This window comes from Balaenoptera borealis (assembly GCF_965194805.1).
Source record: "Balaenoptera borealis genome assembly, chromosome: 7".
In the NCBI taxonomy this organism is placed as follows: Eukaryota; Metazoa; Chordata; class Mammalia; order Artiodactyla; family Balaenopteridae; genus Balaenoptera; species Balaenoptera borealis.
The window spans coordinates 101,265,601-101,287,143 of record NC_138864.1 but is presented as its reverse complement, the minus strand read 5'-3'; the positions used below and the strand labels follow the sequence as shown (position 1 = coordinate 101,287,143).

The 21,543-nt window shown below is 35.3% G+C and overlaps 1 protein-coding gene across 3 annotated transcripts in view; it reads right to left on the bottom strand.

The window, feature by feature from the left end:
- PTPRZ1 (protein tyrosine phosphatase receptor type Z1) overlaps nucleotides 1–21,543 on the bottom strand; it is a 163,004-nt gene that overhangs the window by 45,995 nt on the left and 95,466 nt on the right. For all 3 annotated transcript variants that reach the window (XM_082399950.1, XM_082399952.1, XM_082399951.1), the window contains 4 exons: nucleotides 16,725–16,882; nucleotides 16,407–16,557; nucleotides 7,116–7,300; nucleotides 5,769–5,895 (listed from right to left, as the gene is read on the bottom strand). In XM_082399950.1, the coding sequence (XP_082256076.1) occupies nucleotides 5,769–5,895; nucleotides 7,116–7,300; nucleotides 16,407–16,557; nucleotides 16,725–16,882 (621 nt within the window). The remainder of the gene's footprint in view (nucleotides 1–5,768; nucleotides 5,896–7,115; nucleotides 7,301–16,406; nucleotides 16,558–16,724; nucleotides 16,883–21,543) is intronic.

The window sequence follows — 21,543 nt, the reverse complement described above, 5'->3', positions numbered from 1 at the left end:
TACACAGGGTACTGCACCAGGTAAAAGGAAGAATGTTTTCCAGCAGGTCCAGCCTGGATTGGCAGCAGGAAGGACTGACCGGGGTTAGCCCCACACCTTCTTCCCAGGCATACTCAACTAATGCCATCTATGCGAGGAATATAATGACCAGGATCATTTAAGTCTGATTTTCCCAACTGGCTAGAATCAGCGTATTTCTAGTCCTTGGCTATCTCAATCCTAAAACAAGACCCATCAGTAAATGTTAGGAAAGATAAGGAGCTGGTTCCCTCTCTCCAACAAGGAATGTAGCCCCACTGCCAAATTACTGAGGAGCTCGAGGACCACTTTTCCTCACTCTTCATCCAAGCTGCATCAGGAAGATGGGAGACAGGGTAACTGGGAGGGCTTGAGCATTATTACAAAGATGCCCTTCTTATGCCTATTACTTTAGAGAATCTCATTCCATCTCCAAAGTTTATGCTCTTCACTATCCTAAAGCTGCTTATATTCTATTTTTTATGCCTCTATAGATCCTCAAAGGAAATGCATAGTCTACAGAATTTTCAAAGGCATAACTGAACTAACATTAAATATTTATCAAATCCAGGCCTGTTTTACAATATAGACTTTCTTGAGTTTATTTTTATGATAAAATTTCTAGGTATTAAGAAATGTAAAACTATAAAATATAGTTATGTGCCTGAATTCTATTTAGACGAGAACTCAAGTAAAACATAGAAGTAAGCAAGCCCAGGCCCCATGAAGATTTAGATAAAATAAATACTCTTGACTATTTATTTTAAAGTTACTTACCCTGAATAATTTTCGATGCTATAAAAATGAAAATATTCATGGGAAACAATCATAGTCTTAAATCTTAACTCTCAATTATTATTTTTTTCTTGTTAAAAGAAGGAATTTGAAAACTTTCATTTGGATCGTGAGTGTTCTCCTTTTTCTATTTTTGTCTCTGTGAAACCCTTTCCCACCCTGTTTTTCATGCTCTTTATTCTTTATATTTTTAAATTAAAGTGATTTCAATAGTCTGAATCTGTGTCTCTATAACCTCCAAGGAAATCAAGATATGTGAATTTTAAAATCGGTTGCAACTAAACTGTGAGAGAGAAATAAAAACAACCTTTAATATGATTTTCTAAAAACTACAATTAGAGAAGTTCATGCATGTAAAAATCTCCCATTTCAGCATGTGAACAATACATAATTTTATTGAAAATATTTTTATATGGAGTCACTCCTTTTCATGTACTTTTAAAATACTTTAACATTAATAAGGGCAAATCATAATCAAATGCTTGTTAAGTGATATGTACATTATACAGTAGATTTTTCTCTGTTAAGAGGCTACCGAAAAACATTTCAGCGAGAGTCCATTCTCTTCAACGTTCTTACAGAAGTGTTTTTAAAAACTGGTCTAACTTCACCTAACTTTATACTTTTAATGAGCAAAGGTAATTCTCTTATTTATTGTCAGGGTTGGGGTGGGGTGTATATAATTATTACATTGAGGACTGATTTTCTTTTCTTTCAGTACTCTCTGTGTGTATTGCATTTGATTAATTTTTATCGTTTGACCAGAGCATAACTTAACTGTATAGATTATGTTTCCTATTAAGTTAAAATACATAATTCTACTCAATCATATCCTCTAACGAGTATCAGGATCAGTGAGTTCTACTCTAACTGGCTTTGCTGTTTACCGCAATAAGAAGTAAGAAGTTTCCTTTGGGCCCCTTCAGGCCCTAGGGGCAGAACCTATGGGTCCAAGCAGCCCTTTGATCCTTCTTTACTTCATGGCACACTCATGGGTGAATACCCAAGTATGGGTGCCTTCGTGTTGGTACGTAAAAACCCACTTTGAAGGATTTTCATTTTGGTTTCCTACTAGACTCAGATCATTTGAATTGACCGAAATTCTGGGGTTGCCCAGGAACACATTAATAGCCCTGCCCAAAATAATCTAGAAGTCTTTTGCTGAGCCTCTTCAGAACAATTTTGAAATAAAATAATTTTGAAAGGTTGTTTCTATCTCCCTGGAGAATCCGAGCCATACTCCTAGGTCTGAGAGCTCATAGCACTCAAGGTCTAGCGCTGCTGATTGGCACAAGGTCTCAGAATGGGTACACTTTGGCCTGCTGTTTTCTTGCAAATAATAACTAATGTTTTAGTGGCCACTGGTCTGACTCAGGCACTGACTCAGGCACATATATTAAACAGTTCAAAAATTATATTGGTTTACAGAATCTTTTCACTTCATCAAAAGAGACTCCATGAAGGATACAAAAAGTCCAGTAGTGAAGATTGTCAATATATTTTTTTGACTGAACACTTAAAATTCACATTTATGTGATAATAGAACAAAACCTATTGGTTCGTTCTGGTTTTGTTTTGAGGCACATGCAATGTTAGATCTTCTAAAAGAGCATGTTAGTCACACATTAACATGCCATAACACAAAAAAGCAACACTGATGTAGGTTGGCAAGCAAGGCTTATTTAATTGTTTGAAGGTTGTAAGCCAAGTTTCACAGTGCAAAAAGGCAAAAGCAATGTAAACTGCAATCTCTTTAAAGTGTGATTTTAAAATATCATTATATAATAACTCCTGTAGTGTAGTATGGTACAGGCTGAATAAGGACAATATATAGTGATTTAACAAAGACAATTGTTATACAAATGAAAAGCACACAAAACAGGAAAATGTGTTGATCTAATTCACCATGCATTTAAATTTAACACATATAATTATCAAGGCCCTAAAACATGTACTTAAATAATGTCCTCTATAACTATATCATAATTAGATCTACATTATAGAAATGAGCATAATTATTTTAGTTACAACCAAAAAAAAAAGAAAAATTTCTAAAAAAGTTTTTAAAAAGAATATCCATTTTGTTTAACCTTAAAAAGGTTTCCTCGACAAATTTAAATTGTTTCTGAACATGAGTTTATGCATTTATCTTAAAATAGCGATTTATAATAAATTTAATGGACACTAATTTATGGTGATACTGTTGTACATAACAACAAATGTAATTAAAATGCACAAGTGATAAATTAATCAAATTAGCCAAAGTTAAATGCACAATTTGGAAGATTGAGTTTTCCTTCACAGATATTGATTAGAATATTTAAAATCTGTGACTGAAGGAATGAGGGCAATTATAAGTGATCTCCTTCATTCCTTTTAAACAAAAACAACAAACAGTACAGTATTTAGGAAACAGCTTATCCAAAATAATAGAATAATTCAATAGCGTACATTACAATGTTACTAAGGTAATGAAACAACATGATTAACAGGATGAAATGGTACTAATAAAAACCGTGAAATAAGCAGCAAACTCAAAAGCCACTTACATCTATATTAGCCACATAAAACATAAAATTTACAAATCTTGTAGGTACTATCACTATCACTGTAGGATAGTACTGCTGTCAAGACTTTTACTGTGATATATTTACCATAGAGACAATCTTTAAGGTAATGTAATTTCAATAATGAACTGAAAATATATGGGCTGAAATGCCATTGTAGTCTTCACAATCAGAAAGAATGAGTTCTAAGAAAGTACTAATATTTTCTTTATAAAAATAGGAAGAGCCCAAACTTTGGGTAAATTGGTTTTTGACAAAGGACTTTTTGGTAGAAATAACTAAAGAATAAACTAAGTTTTTAACCCTTGGCTTTTAAGAATAATATCATAGTAAAATATCAAATCAAATACCATCTTTTACCAAAACATGTACAAAATGCTCTAAGGGACTGGGATATCCATGGAGATTAAATGATGTGTCCAAGCTAGCACCTCATTAGTTCAATGGTGTCCCGATCCTTTGAACAAATAGAAATTAAGTTATAATATGTATTATTTTGTACAAATGGTGTAAGTGCTACAAATGATACAAGTACGTTATACTTTGTGCCAGTATAGACTCAGTCTAAAAGGATCACTCAAAAATCACTTCTGTAGAAAATAGACATTTGATCTGTTTTTCCATATGCAATAAGCTTCTCTCTCAAAAATAAAAAACAAAAAAATTCAGAAAGTCTAAACTTTTAGCATAGTGGCTAGAGTAAGAAAGTGTACAACATAAATAGCTAAAATTATTTTTTGTAAACTCCTGGGAAATTGTTTTATGTTCAGAAATTAGAGTGGTATAATCAAACCAAGATAGTAAAGTTAAGTGAATGTATTCAATATAATTCATATCCTAAAATACACAATAGTATTAGAGGAGATTTTTATATACCACATTTAAACAATTCACATATAATGTTGGCCAACATGGTCAATGGTGCACTGCTACAGATGTCATTTTGGGTGTGGATCAATATGGGGAACTTTGGTGAAGGATGACATTCAATGGAGGGGCATGATATGGTACAGTGGAACCACGGTCAGTTAATTTGATACTCACCTTTCAATAAGACTTAGAGCTCACATTCCATTAAAAAAAAAAACCCGATTTTGAAAAATAATGCTAAATAAAAGCAATAAGAAAGATGGTTATACCCAGGACATGAGGCAGATCATAAGAAATATTATTAAATAATGATTTTGCCATCATGAAAGTAGTAATATTCATTAGCCATCAATGCTCTAACTTGGGAAATATCTTGGCAAGTTTTGTAGCCTGTGGTTTGGAAGGATCCATAATCTAACATCGAATGCTCTGACATATATTCTTTAACTTAAAAGTTCAACTAATGAGAACAACTATGATGAGGTAATCAATGAATGAGCTTGTAATAGATTAAAGCCATGCTAAGGCATATAGACCACAAAGGCAAATCAACAGACAAGAGTTTTCCTTCCATATGTAAAAGTGAAATATGCTACAATTAATATCACTTGTAACCATCGCCATTAAAAACTTGTGAAAATTTCAGTGAGTAGCCTCATGATAGGGATGACCAAAGAATATTTACATTTATGTATGTATGTATGTTTGCATATATTTATGAACATGCATGTGCATGATGTGTATGTGTATATATATATGCATACACATATATGTACATATATAATTCCATTCTATCACTTTAAAAATGCTTATACTAACAAAAGGAAGGCTTTAATTTAGTTATGTAAATTTGGAAATTGTCAAATTATGATGGTCAGCACTTCATTCAATTATTGCATATGCCTTGAGATCAAAGATTTTCCTGTAATACTTAGAGAAGATGCATGCAAATGAAATACAATTAGAAACAACTTTTTTGTTTGCTTTTATGGAATAATACTGGCAAATCTAAGAGGAAAGCTCCCCCTCCCCCACCAAATTATAAAAAGTGGATTAAAATATCTAAGATAAACTTTTGAGATGCTTTGTATAGATATTTCAAAGTACCTCACATGATCCTTGAATCACGTATATACTTACTACAAAATGCTTTGGGGGCTGAAAGAGGAAATAAACACAAATGAAACAAACTCTTTATTTTCCAAAATCAAAGTCTTTATATTTACTTAGCTATTTTCATTTGGTGGCCAGTACAGACATTACCATAGGTTTTGCTGTTCTTATTTTACAAATAGAAAACTTCAGTATTAAAAATAAATTTACTTATTGTGCTGCACCATATCTGCTGAATGAAAAATGAGTTCCATGCTTTACAAAATTACCTGATGATCCAGACTAAAAAGGAAATCATTTTGCCTTTTGGCCAAAAGAATATAAAGTCAGAGAGAAAGCACCAATGCATTCAGAAATTAAACTAGCCTCGTTTATTTAGATAAGGCATATCAGGGGGTCACTTACCAGGGTCATCGGAAGGCATGTCCACAATCAGCTGGTCGCTGTATTTTCCATATAAGCCATTAGTGCATATGGCTACTATTTGAAGAACATAACTCATATTGGGTAGTAAATTATTAAGAATAGCACCCTAAAAGAAAGGTGGTAGTAATTATACAAATGTATTATTCTCATAGGAGTACTAACATACTAGACATCGGTCCTTAGAAAAGATTTTCTCATTTGTCAATAGAAAAATTTATATTTTATTAACCTGAGAAAAAATTCTATGCAATGCTGTTAAGTTGAACTTGTGATATTTGTGAATTAGGGAGATACTGGAAAACTACACTTTTTTTTTCTTTTTACAAATCAGATCTAGTATTAGAAAATTTCATATTTTAAATATTTATTTAAAATTTCTATGTAAATAGAATTATTATCTTCTTCACATCATTATGAAGTGAAAAATAGTATATTCTCATAAATTCCACAACTTTCTCAATTCATAGTGTCTTTGTTCTAAACATCTGAATTAAAAAGTTGTTACAAATCTCATTATTTTGTTTATATGATATTCAACACCAGCTTTTGTTTAAATGCAGGTTCCTAGGGCTTGAGTGACACCCCAGTGAGTGTCTGTATTCAGAGTTCAATGTCTTGGACCTATACTGGGGGCTTTCTTGAGGGGTTTTCTCAGCTATACCCCAATGCCTCCCTACCAGAGCAAAGTTTAATACTGAGATGTTCAGGTCACAGAAGGAATCTGTACTTTATTTTCTTTAATTCTTGTGCATGGGTGGGGAGCAAGAGGACGTGGATCCTTTCCTAAGGATTACCTGCCTCATGTCCCAGAAGTTCTATCTCAATTGACTTCACATCTGTTACTTGGAAATTTGATGCAAAGAAAAGGACTTTCAAGACGCCTACTCTATTCCCTACTCTATTTCCCTTGTGCTGCTTCAGTATGATGGGGAAACAACATATGACGGTATCGGAGCACTGACATTCCAGGCCCAATTCTTTCCCCAACGGTGAGAGCATAAAGTATTTAACTGTTCTTTGAGCCCTTTTCTTTGTAAAGAGAGGCTGCACTAGATGATCTCCAGTTCTAAGTCTTCCATAAGTGTCTACTCTACAATGTTGCTGTTGGCAAAGTTGTGGTCTCCATGTAATTCAAAACATTAGTAAGAACCTAGTGTCAACCACTGTAAGTTGTGACATAGTTAAAATAACTGCTGTGCCCCCTTCACCCCACTAGAGAGCTTCATACAAAGTCTAAAGTCACAAAAGGCAACAATATACAATCATTTTAAGTTCTTACCCTAAAAATTAAACTACAATACACGAAACAACTGATTTTATAGTTACCAAGTCTTGATAGCCATCTGTCAAAAACTCATGCTTGGTTTGGTCTTCTCCCTCTAACTGCTGGTACAGAACTGCGAACTTCTCAATCATGGTATCATAAACTACTCGAGGTCTCTCCCACGTAACAAGAAGGCTGGTATAATTCTCTGGGTCAGCTTGAACATTTTCTGGTTCTGAACTACAAACTTCAGAGAAAAAAAAAGTACAGTTATTGATACAACTGTCACCCTCTAGGATTTCAACAAGTGAAACATATTCTATGAACATTTTTGTTGTATTTTAATAAAGGGTAAAAAGTTACACTTTCCCATTGTGGCACTTTTGTTCATGCCATTTCCTGTATCTGAGATACTTCTTCCTTCCTTCTGTGAATGAAAAATATTGCCTGCCGTATCAGTAAACAAAGGATGTTGCAGCCATCAAGCCATCACATTACAGCTGCCCCAACAGTGCACCCTGAGGAAACTCAGGATGACGATGTACAGGAAACTGACCCCAGATAGCTGAGGTGCATATCAAAGGAATGATTTCAGTGAGCCCAGACTCGTGCATCTTCCGATACATAGAAAAATGCTAAATTCGTTAACTTGAGATAGCTGGTTGTCTTTAATTAACGGTAGGTAATCTTTTGATGTTCTGACTACCTGGTCCTTGTTGCAAAAACTCCTATATATCCTGGCTCCCCCTTTGCCTGTTCAGAGCAGTCCCTCAGAGTGATCTGAGAGACCTGTCTCCTGGGCTTGAAGTGCTCAGAATGTCTGCCGAATAAAACATAACGCTCAACTTTTAGGTTGTGCATTTTTTTTTCAGTCGACACCTCCTATCTCTATCTGTTGACGTCTGATCTTCCCACTCAGGAAATGTCTTGATCAAGCGCAACCTTCTCTGTTATGCACGCTTTGATCTCTGCTGAAGTGATCTTTGTCATTTTCAATTGTCTGTTTTGTTTTACCACTATTATTTCATTGCATAATTGCCTCTTCTATTATATATATTTTTTCCAAATGGGTCTTAACTCCTTTAGTAGATTATAAACATAAGAATCAGAGCTTCATATTTCTGTATTGCCCAGAACACTGTCTTGAATATATCTGGCATACTGATTCATTTTCAAAAATAAAAGAACAAAGGATATCTTCAAGTTTATGGTGTCTTTATTACACTTGTTGAGTACCTGACAAATATGCTTAGCTCTGGATGAGGAGAATTTCAATGATAAAAGATGTTTTATTATCAGACGTTTTATTGTTTGAAAATCCTTAAAATAATTAAAAATTCCCTATCACAGAAAACCATAGAAGGACAACTAAAACTATTATTTCAATATTTTTCAGACCTGCTGACAAAAATCCCACTTTGGCATCATAAATAGATTAAGCAATTAATTTCAGGGAATTAGAAGATTTGTTTGTCTCAGCTGAAAGAATATATTGAAACTCATTCAGGGACTTCTTAAAATGAATTGAAGCCCATGCTGGGAATCATGCCAAAAATGTAGTCCCATCAGAAAGAATACTCTGATACTTTCTGAAATACATTCATAATGTGATAATTTGGACTAACTGTGAGGATAAAAATTACAAAATTCATGATACTGTGCTGATAAAGCAAAGTAATGAATATAATCTCTTCATAGGCCAGAGAGATTTGCAAAAGAGAGGGAGAGAAAGGTCTCTAAGGCCAAAGATTATGCTCGCAGAGCATATTATGCTCACATATTATGCTCACAGAATCCAGGCTTTGCTTTAAAGGGATAGCAGAAGTTACACACTACTAGACGAGACCACGCGGTTTACTTAAGTCAACCAAGCATCACTGCTACCAAAACTATTTCCAGGACCCAAAGAAAACATGCAAGCAGCAGCATCAGAATATGACCAAAAAGCCTTTTTGTCTCTATCCGTCTGTAGTTTTTCTCGTGAACACGGGAGGGCACCCAAAACTAAAAACTGACCTTATAAATTGAAACAAATTTTATTACAGTACTTAATAATAGATATTTTGGCATATGTATGCTATGCTAGCAATGGTATATGAATGATTCAGAGAAACATAAATATATATAAACATAAACATAAATATATATACACATATACTCTTTAAATCAATATATGAATAACTTTATATGAGTTAGAGACAGAAGTTTTCACTGTTAAAACTATATACTATTTTTTGTTTATCGAGGATGTAGGGTGGGGTGTTCCTTTGGGAATAAGAGGACAATTCCTCCGTTATCAAAAAACACGAATTCAGAATAAGAAAATGTATTCTAATTCAGGTCTAGACTCCATCATCGTTACTCTATCTAGTGACAATTCTATTAGTGTCCGCCAGATGGCAGAAGACCACCAAATCATCTCAGAAGTGAGCTGCTAACATAACCTATACAGGTGGAGGAACAGGATTGCCTCAGCCTAGATTCTGATGAATCCCAAGTCTGTTTTTAAAAGACGGAAAGTGATTCTGGACAATATCATTTGCAGATTTTGTTCAAAAATCACTCCTACTTTGTATAGAGTGAGAATGGTTTAAAGTGAACTATCTCTTCCTCAAAGATGAAACTATCTTAAAATGCATCAGAGTTTTATGCATGTACACAAAACATAAAACTCTGAGAAACTGAGAAAAACATAAAATTATTAGCTGCAAAATACCCAAAGGACTACTTCCTAAATAGTGCAAGCAATTTTGGTCAGACGTCTATGTTTATCTTGCCTTAATAGTAGAAATCAGTGGGTACTTCATCAGCATTAATATAAAGTAGGACTCTGAAAAGAAATTCACATTTCCTTGCCACCAGGCTTTTATTCCTTTGCTTTCTTCTTTATATTTCTGTAAAAGCTTATTAGTCATTTGTTTGTTTAAATTTACATTGTAATTAGAAATTTATTTTTAAAACACTCCTTTTGCTTATCAATAATCATAGCTTAGTAATATGTTATAAAGCTGCCACTGAATCTTATCTTTAGATGCTGAAATACAGAATTTTATGGAAAAAAAGATATATACTTTAGAATGTATTCAAGAGAAGGACCAGTACTTCTGTATATAGTGTATGACCTTGCCAAAGGGTTGCCCTTCTATAAGGTAGGACGGGATCTTTTAAATAACAATCTAGTTAATTTTATATACACTACTTGGTGTTCAGACATAAAGCTGCGTAATGACTATGGAATAAGTTATTAATTGGCACTAAATTTTCTAAGTTTTCATTATATTTCGTATTGAAAATAGTTTATCTTATTAGAAGGACATACACTCCATAAAGCGCATTATCTGGATTGAAAATCAAGAAGTGTCTTCCAGATCAACATATATTCAGACACCAAATACAAGCTACCAATAAATGTAAAAAAATAGTAACAAAAATATAATTTCCTTGATTATGGGGAGTTCAGAACTACAATATGTTGAGGTCCCATTTCCTTCCTTAGGAATGAATCGCATGCCCTGGTTCCTTTCTACAAGCTCCATGTGATCTGGATCACAGTGACTGATCCTTTAAGGAACACTGGCCAAGAAGGAGAATCGGGTTTCTGCAAGCTTGTGGCTGTGAGCCAGGCTGTGACAAATCTGGAGTCCACGTCGAGTCACACAGAATACAAGTAAGCGCTTCAGTTCACATGCAAGGGATCCTCACATATAAAGAATGAGAATGTGGTCTCCATTTTAAGGGATTGGTAAGTGCTCTTACTTAAAAACTTATTTATTTATTTTTTTTAAAACTTATTTTTTTAAAATTTTATTTTATTTATTTTTATATTTTATTTATTTATTTATTTATTTATTTATTTATTTATTTATTTATTTATTTATTTACTTATGGCTGTGTTGGGTCTTCGTTTCTGTGCGAGGGCTTTCTCTAGTTGTGGCAAGTGGGGGCCACTCTTCATCGCGGTGCGCGGGCCTCTCACTATCGCGGCCTCTCTTGTTGCGGAGCACAGGCTCCAGACGCGCAGGCTCAGTAATTGTGGCTCACGGGCCTAGTTGCTCCGCGGCATGTGGGATCTTCCCAGAGCAGGGCTCGAACCCGTGTCCCCTGCATTGGCAGGCAGATTCTCAACCACTGCGCCACCAGGGAAGCCCCAAAAACTTATTTTTAACATTCACTTCTCATCTACTTGGTTCCAGGTACTCTTGGACATACAAATAAAAACGGTGCCATCCCTGCCTATAGGAAACTCATTCCTCTAATCCTTAAATTTAGTAAGGTATTAAATGTAATGGGTGCTTTTAGTTTCCAAATCCTAGACTCCATTTACAGAGGAATGCAAAATAAACTTAAAAATTCTGCCATTTAGACCAAATTAGGTTGTGCTTTTCAAAAGTACACGTTTTTATCACTAAAAGTTGTAAAAGCTTCACGAATTTAGCTCACACGAAGTCCTTTACCTTCTCATCACTTAAATGAATGGCTATGGAGAGTGAATACCTCCTACATAGGAACGCGGACGCCTTGCAGAGCAAGTTGCAAAAGATTAATAGGCAAAGCGCTGAGTGTCATGAGGAAAAAGGAAAAAAAGTGGGAAAAGAAAAGGAAATAAAGGAAGGAAAAGCACAAAGGAGGAGAACATGATCACGAAAGTCAGTGCCGATGGTTGAGGGGAGGAGATACGAGTTTCCTTCTGCCTTTGCTGTTCTATATGCCCACACTGGGAGAAGGGACACATGCCCTAAGGGAGAAGGCCCAGTCTCACCTCCACGAATTATGAGTAAAAATGTAGATGGAAGTGAAAAGACAGCGTGGTGATTCTTGGGGAGTGGCAGAGAAAATGTCACTAGGTTTTTACCCAGTATTTCCCATTATTGAGGTTTGGTACAGTTTAACACAGCCCATGGCAAAAGTACTTCTGTGAATGCACACTGATAAATCCACCACATCCTTGCTTGAGGTTTATGAGCCTCATTTTAAAAAGTATTGAGACAGGTAGTTTGATGACTACCACGTGAGGAACTTGAAGACTGACAGACTCAGAAGACAATCAATATTAAGGTTGTGATTTCCCCTCACGGAGTAGCAGATCTTAATGAAACGAATGTAAAGATCGCCACAAATGTGAAAAATAACTAGAAATGATCTATCACTGCTTTGCACTTCTCAATGATTATATGCCATTCCCTTTAGATAAATAACCAAAAGAAATTTTTCGAATTCTACCTAATTCAGTCAATCTTCTCTAGGAACACACAGCAACTTCGTCAACAGTTCAATTTGTAACATATAATCTTCCAAGAAGTAAATAATCTCCATGTCACTTTTCTGCAGATAGTTAGAGCACAGAGTTAATGTACATGTGACCTTAATGAATGCTATTTACAACTACTGACCTTCAAGAAGGTAGGTCTACTGATGCATAATGCATCATGACATTTTTCAGGAAATTACAGAAAACTTCTCATAGCTCAAATACAACATTAAGCTATGAAGGCACTCTTTTCATGCTACCCTGCCTTGAAAAGCATTTTATATTTTATGGTTTTTTTTAAAAAAGTTTGCATTAAATAATATTACAATGCTAGCAAATGAGATTTAAAGTGCATTTATAATTCTACTTAACAAACAAAAGCCTTAAACATGGAAAACTTGAATAGCACGCCGTACTTGTGAGAGCTTGCCCCCTTCTATATATACAAATATATAAATGCATACACACACATATATACATGAGTGTATACATACACACAAACACATACACTATAGTAATAGGAGCTATGGGTCTGGAGCATATTATGTTCAAGGGAATGGACTGCTTTGCAAACTTTAGTTTATTGAGACCTCACAACAACCCTACAAGGTGGCCATTTTGAACTCACATTTTATAGGTGAAGAAACTGAGCTCAGAGAAATTAAATAACTTGACAATTTTTATATAACGAATAAGTATTTGCACTGCGGTTTGAAACCAGAGGTCGACTGGGCTTTGAAAGCCCCAGCTCTTTCCTACTGTGCTTCAGGAGGGCCCTGCTTCTAGGTGGAGAGCCTTGCTAGTGGGATAAGAGGGCAGCAGGGAGGTATCTTTTGCCTGCAAGGCAGGGGACAAAGCTGGACTTCACCTCCTCTGCACGCACGTGATGCTTGTACGGTTACTGACACATATTTCTCATTAACTAAGAGACAGCTTTTACTAACTCCTTCAAGATCAGATGGTTCCATTAAATTCTGTGATTCTTAGAAGAGCCACCGCCCATTCCATGAAGCCAAAAATAAATGCCTTTTAATAAATGGCAACGCTACGTAAAAATGCAAAAACAGAGGACTGAAGTTCTGGTAAAATATGGATTCACTCACAAACATTGAGTGCGTTTTCCTATGAATGCAAAAATGAATAAGGCTTGATTTCTACCCTCAAGAAGTTTGCATGGATATGCAGACGTCTCATGGTTTTTGCAATTACTTGTAATGTATTGATATTTTGCAAAATATGTTTTCCTACAATGCATTTACCAAGAGCAGAATTCTAACACTTTTCATGCCACCTCTTACTTTTCTCTTGGTCAAAATGAGGATGTTCGATATTTATAATAGCAAAATATATAAATATAATCTGAATGTCCCAAACTGAGAAACTGATTTAATAAGTTGCTATGACTATACAATGGAAGAGTACATAAAACTAAGAATGTGATTAATGATATATTTACATCATTAAGTAAAGCAAAATCAATAAACAGATAAGTGTGGTACAGCCTGATTTTTGTGAGATATAATAATATAGTTTTAATTTAAGAGATAGACCTAGAAGGATATTCCTCAAAATCCTCATAGCAGTTATCTCTGGGTAATGACAGTATAAGGCTTTTTTATTTTCTTCTGTGTGCTTATCTATATTTTCTCCTTTTTTACAATGCTCATGTAATAAAAACATTTTCAGATTAAATTTAATAAAGATTAAATCCTGAAAATAAATGCAATCCTCAATTCTTATTTTCAAATTCAGTTCGAGAAAGTAGAAGGGCGATAGTGTATCCATTAAGGGAAAAAAAAATCACAGGAATATGCACATGGAAAATACGTGCTTGGTGAATGCAAATACTCATAATGGAAAATGCAAGAATTCAATTGTTCTAGTTTTTGAAAAGAGCCAATACTATTTTTAAAAAAGTTTCATGTCATTAAAGTCATCAGCTTTTATTATAAAATTATGTAAGCATAAATTATGTTCCTTATAAAGCATAGTGGAGAGAGCTTTGAAAGTCTTTAGAATTACGGAGACCTGGGTTCAAATACTGACTCCAGCCTTTTACAGTTCCATGAACTTGGGTGAGCCACTTAATATCAGCTTCCCAAACTATAAAATGAGGAAAATACGGCCAACGCTTGGTTGAATACACTGGTCTATTACTGTTTTTGTTATTATTATTTTTAGCCTTCATCACTTAACTGTGAAAAACAACAATGATCTACATTAAAACGGAACTACCTAAGGGTTTACACGTTAAACGATGCAAGAGGCACCCACTGAGCACAACCTGCCATATTTTTATTATATATGCAAATGGATTTTTTCAGTCATTTGGTGACTATTTGATGAATGAGAGCTTTACTTTAGCCCAGCAAAGGAGGTAAAGTGATAAAAGACTTAGTTACTTCCTTCTTGGAGCTCAGATGGTGGTGGGGGACAGAAAAGTAAACAGACAATATCATAAATGGCAACTGCTAGGAAGTGTGGTCGCCCAGCACAGAGGAGCTCCTGGGCACACTGCACACCTTCAGACGAGCATCGTTCATCTTGTACCCTATGGGCACGGCACCTTCACGAGGGCACAGTCCTGTGCCCCCGGGCCAGAGCCAGGCTTGGTAGGGGTGGAGGTAGAGTCAGAGTTGGCTCCCCAGTGGAGGCAAGGGTCTACCTGAGTCTTGAAGAACAAGGAGGAGACCAGCAGGGAAGAGCATGCAACCTGGGAGAGTGTGGTCTGCCCTCTTCAGGGACCTCACACAGGTCAGGATGAGGGAAGGAAGCTGGCCAGGGAGGGGTAAGCACTAAGGCCAGTAAGTGCTGAATAGGACCTACCATGTAATGACAAACTGTTTGGATTTTATTCTAAAAGCAATGGGAGCCACTGAAGGGTTTTAATAAAATATAATTAATAAAAGTACATGACCAAAAAATCGTATTTATTTACTTTGTGATTTGGTCATTTGCATTTCGGTAAAGGAGATGGGTAAATCTGTTTCTTTTTTCTAATCAACTGTGTATTATTTACCAGACAGGAAGTTTTAGTATTTACTATTTTTGGTAGAAACATAATTAAATTTCCTCACTTTGGGGCAATTTAATTTGAAACAATGTCACATTAAATGCAGCTATTCATCACTGTTGTCTTGTGCTCTGTTGTTATTGTTGTTGTTAAAGGATAAACAATTCCCACAAACACCACATTGAAACAATAAAAGCATGCTGTTTTAATGCCCAACCTTCAAAAGCAGACGATTATTGAATTAATATTATACACAGCCAAAAATTCATTGCAGGACGGGGATCAAAGAAGACCATGTACTTGGAAAGGTTTTCAGTCCCCAAAGCAAAGGCCACTTCAACTCTTTCTTTCATGAATCAGTGCACCCTCAGCGTGAACTGAAAAGAACAAGTCCGTAGATGCAACTGATTGTGTCCTCTGGACACTTTCAAAGGCTTCTGACTGCTGTGTCAGCTTCAAAAGACTCCAGAGACTTTCCCTCCTCTCCATCGCCTGGGCTTGACAAGGACAAACTTCTTTTCGTTCAAAGAAAGAAACTGGGGGAAAGACTCCCTTTTTATTCATTAATAATTCAGTGCCTTTGGTTTCAATCCTTACTAGGTACTAGGCTTCTCTGGGAGCTGCCAACACAAGGATGAGTACTTATTTAAAACCCAAATCACACATCAAGACTCAGGTCAAATGCGGTTCTCCCACGGAGATTCCCTAGTCATCGCAACCAGAAGTGATCTCCCGAAGCTCTGAACACCTCACGCCTTATTCATTCCTCTCTTATAGCTGTTAGCTCAGGCAAATGACACAAAGAATGTGGAGGTGTGTATGTGACTTTGCCACCTATTACTATGTATTTTAGAAAAATTACTTTCCTTACTGAATCTCAGTGTCTCTTGTCTGCAAAATGGGGTTATTCATGTGGGAAAGAACAGATATTTTTAATTGCCATTTTATAAAAATGGCAACTGAGATTCAGAGAAGTTAAAGTGCTTACCTAAAGCTACAAGGCTATAAGCAAAACATTTCCAAAAATCAAAGCCTTGTATATTTTCCACTATACCACAATTACCTCCTACAAAATTATATTTCAATACACACCTGCTTCATGAATCTCTTCCTTTCCAGTATATGAGGAAAACACCTGCCTGGAGAACTTGTACTGTTGTTCTCGAAAATTATTTTGTAAGTAGTCCATCAGCATGACATAACCAGACTGCTGCATTGTAAGAACTTCACAAAAAACAGCCAGCTGGAAAGAAGATAATTTAACATATAATAACACATAATTTAACTGTGTATCTGCTTCAAAGGCATATCGGCAAATGCTTTAAAACAGATATTCTCTAGTAAAGCTTAGAAAATAATTCTTTCAAAATTGCTTCAAATTACTTCATTTGTTTGAATTTCCAAGATTACCTGGCTTTCAGAGATGCTAACTGTATCTTTAAAAACAACCCAATCAACGGTGTCTGTGCAGGGAGGAGATGTCAGGGAGCCATTGTAAGTGTAATACTTGTCAGTTGAGTTTGGCAGAAGGTTCAGCAATGTGAACGGATCCAACACAGCCTGTTTCCCTACAAAGGAATCACACACATCTCAGCTGAAATCCCAACAGTGGAACTTAGCTGCTCAAAGTCCCTATGAAACAAAGACATATGCTTTGGTATGTATTTAATCAGAACTGAAATTTTAAGAACATTTTAGATTTATTTCAAAAATGGTGATAAAACTGGCATACTCTGAATTTTCTTGCATATATCCCTACATAGTCCTAGGTGCTTTATCATTACATGGGCAAGATGCTGGAGAGATTATTTTTACATATGAAAGATATTCAGAAATCATATGGCCATCTGAATAGATACAGTAAAACCATTTGATAGGATTTAATACCAATTTGTGGAAAAGAAAAACAAAACCTTATTCTGATGAAGATTATCTTCAAAAATCTATAATAAACATCATATTTAAAAATGACTTATTGAAAGTTTTTCCCTTAGTGATAAAGAATGAGACAAGGAATCCTTCTACAATACCACCATTTTTATCTAACATTGAACTGGAGGACTGGGACCATTTATTTACTTCATTTATTTACAATAATGTAAGAAAAAGAAAAAAAGAGTCATGAAGATTGGGCAGGAAAAAATGATGTCATCATAATTTTCAAATAACCTAATTGAGCATGTGAGATATTGAAAATAATTTACAAACTATTAGAACTAATAAGTGTGTTTAGCAAAGTCACTGCATGCAACACCAATATATAAAACTTAATTGTACTTCTATTTACTGGTAACAAACAATAGAAAATGAAATTTCAAACAATATAACATGATAGCAACAAATATCAAATACAAGTAAATCTAACAAGTGATGTGTAGAACATCTACACTGAAAATTTAAAAACTTTGAGAGAATTAGATAAAACCTTAAAATGGTGGGAAATATCACGTTAATGGGAAGATTCAGTATTGTGAAGATGTTAATTTTCCCCAAGTTGTTTTATGGAGTCAATGACATCTTAATCAAAATTCCAGATGGGTTGGTGTTGGGGTGTGTGTGTGTGTGTTTGTGTGTGTATTAATTGACATTCTATTTTTAAAATTTAAATGGAACCGCAAAAAAAGTTAAGACAATCTTGAGCAATAACAAAGGTAGGGATACCAAGTAGGAAGACCTACTATATAAGGCCATAGGAATCATGATAGAGAGATATTTATGCAAAGATGGAGAACTATGGAAGAAAATAAAGAGTCTAGACACACACATATATGGTTACTTGATTTATGACAGAAAAATTACTATGTAATGAATGATTAACCTTTTCAATACGCACTGCTCTGTCAATTGGATATCCTTATGGAAAAACATGAATCTTTATTCCCTACTTCACACCATAAGCACAAATCAGTTCTAAATAGAGTGTGGATCTAGATGTGAACAGACTAATAAGGCTTTTAGAGGAAAACATAGAAAATTATCTCCATAACGTTAGGGTAGGTTGAGATTGCTTAAATAGCATGCAAAAAGCGTTATTCACAAAGGGAAAAATGATGTACATGATACTCAAGATCTATTTATCAATAGTCACCATTAAGAGAGTAAAAAGGCAGGACAAAGAGCAGAAAATATATTTCAGATTTTATATATATAATAAAAATATTGATTTATTCCTGCTATATGTACAAAGATATATAACTTGTATCGAGAATACAGAATTCCTACAAAAAATTGGTAGACCTTTCCTAAGTGTTCCATCTAGCCTTAGAACCTTGAAACAACCCAGCTAAATCTGTCTCCTTGAAGAGTCCCATTTTTGATCTTGCATCTTTCCAACAGCACTTACCAATGGCACTGCCTTGGCCATTTTGTTCTTTGTGTACCAGTCCTCACTCATATGGGCAGCAATCTGCTTACCAGTGAGATCTGTGTTTAACTTATTTTAACTTATCTGTATTTAACTACCCAGTCCAGTACATGTCCTCTGCTCTGTCTTGTAGATTTAGGTCATTAAGAAATAGTCCCTGACGCCAATTTAATCTAGCCTAAGTGAGATGGTACAGTACAGAGTAGCAGTATATGAATTATCTGGGGAGCACTAAAAAAAAAAAATCAATGTCCCAGACCCCACCCTAAGCTGTTTTAATTTAAATCTCTAGTAGTGGGACCTGAGCATCTATATTTATTTTTAGGCTATAATTTTAGGTGCGTCTACATTTTTTAAAAAACCGTCCCCAGGTGATTCAAACATGCAGCCAGAGTTGAAAACCTTAAGTAGAGTAAAGCCTTTGCAAGATTTTAGTCTTCTTGAACCCCATATTCCTCATTACAAAATGAAATAACTGGACCGGATGATTTTTTTTTTTAACATCTTTACTGGAGAATAATTGCTTTACAATGTTGTGTTAGTTTCTGCTGTATAACAAAGTGCATCAGCTATACATATACATATATCCCCATATCCCCTCCCTCTTGCGTCTCCCTCCCACCCTCCCTATCCCACCCCTCTAGGTGGTCACAAAGCACGGAGCTGATCTCCCTGTGCTATGCGGCTGCTTCCCACTAGCTATCTATTTTACATTTTGGACCAGATGATCTTAATAGTGTATTACAGCTCTAAATGAAATGAAGATTGGACATATCCAGAAAACCTCAAGGAAAAAAATTATTTCCATTTAAAAGTTAGTTATTGAATGTTACTTTTTTCTGCAATACAGAAACTTCTTCAGGAAGAAAGAAGCCTGCTAATAAAGTTATAGATAACTGCTTCCTGTCTGCATTTAAGACTATATCTTAGAAGTAAAAACCTATTGACAGAATTGATAGTGTCATGTAGATACAACCTAAATCGTTTTAATCCATTAGAAAATTCAAGTTACATTAGGTTTAATGGGTTAATTGGTAACTTCTAAAAGTATGTCTTCCTCTCCTCCAATGTCAAGACAAGATTATTTAGAATTCAGACTCAGATTCAAGTTCTCAGAAACTAAGGAAACTATTTTGAATACGTGAATATTTTTCCATTTTCAGATTTATGTTTTTGATATCTAGAAAATCTGTGATTAAATAACCTCTTTTTTAATCACCAATGGACTACAATTCTTCCTTTTTCTGATGAAAAAACTTATCTTACAAATGTTTCATGGAAATGTGGACCTAGAGAATACTAATTAAGTAAGGAGCCAGAAATTGACTCACTACTAAATTAGGTGGGAAATTAAACAACACCAGGAGACCTAGAAGCCAGAAAAGGAAAAACAGAAGATTTGAATAGGGATGGTGAAATAGATAATTTTCGTGAAATTGGAGAAGAAATTAAAGGGGAAATAATTAAGAGCAAGGGAAAGAATCAGAAGAAAGTTTTCAATTCCTCCTTCCCTCATCCCAGTATAGAATCCATTCTTCCTTCCTCTGCACTACAATACCACTTATCTAGTCTCTGTTATGGACACGTTAACTATTTTGTACCTTATATTTTTTGTTATTTGCGTACATGTCCTAAGTTTCTTTCTGCTATCACAAGACTTTACAATTACAGTAGTATTTTCCAATTGCACCATCATCTTATGAGAAAATGGACTACAGTGGGTTTTTTGTGGCTTGCAGAAACATGCACCTCATCTGAATAACCTCACTATTGCTAACATAAGAGAGAATCACACCTGAGCCAACACTGCTCTATTTGTGATCAGTCATTCACTCAGTGAACTTCTTCCTTTGAACATGAATTAATGGTTAACAAACCAATCAGATCCTCCTTTGTGGGAGGCTGATAGTAGGAGGTGGAAAGATGAGGAGGGCGAGAGACAAGGAGATAAAGACAAAGATCATGGTCAGGCCCAGTGCAAGGAAAGAACCATTAAATACTTAAAACCAACTCCTATCACTTAGGACAATGAGACTTAGGATGGGGCCACATCAACACTGCCATATATACAATGGAATATTACTCAGCCATAAAAAGAAATGAAATTGAGTTATTTGTAATGAGGTGGATGGAGTTAGAGTCTGTCATACAGAGTGAAGTAAGTCAGAAAGAGAAAAACAAATACTGTATGCTAACACATATATATGGAATCTAAGGAAAAAAAAAAAAAAAAGGTCATGAAGAACCTAGTGGCAAGACGGGAATAAAGACACAGACCTACTAGAGAATGGACTTGAGGATATGGGGAGGGGGAAGGGTAAGCTGGGACAAAGTTAGAGAGTGGCATGGACATATATACACTACCAAACGTAAAATAGATAGCTAGTGGGAAGCAACCGCATAGCACAGGGAGATCAGCTCGGTGCTTTGTGACCACCTGGAGGGGTGGGATGGGGAGGGTGGGAGGGAGGGAGATGCAAGAGGGAAGAGATATGGGAACATATGTATATGTATAACTGATTCACTTTGTTATAAAGCAGAAACTAACACACCATTGTAAAGCAATTATACTCCAATAAAGATGTTAAAAAAAAAAAAAGAGCTTCACAGTAAAAAAAAAAAAAAGGATTTTTCAATATACAAATTCCTGGCCTGCATTTGTGATTAGGAAAGCACCACAAATCATTGTGATGAGAACTCCCATTTGAGAATCACTGATGATTTACCTGGGGTGTGTCTCCTTCTTGCAACTTGAAGGATTTCGACTAACAGTTTTTCCTTTTGTGGGCTCTGCCTGGGGAATATTAATGCATTATCTCTGATTGCTGCAACCGCACCCCCTCTCTCACCACTCCACGTGAGAGC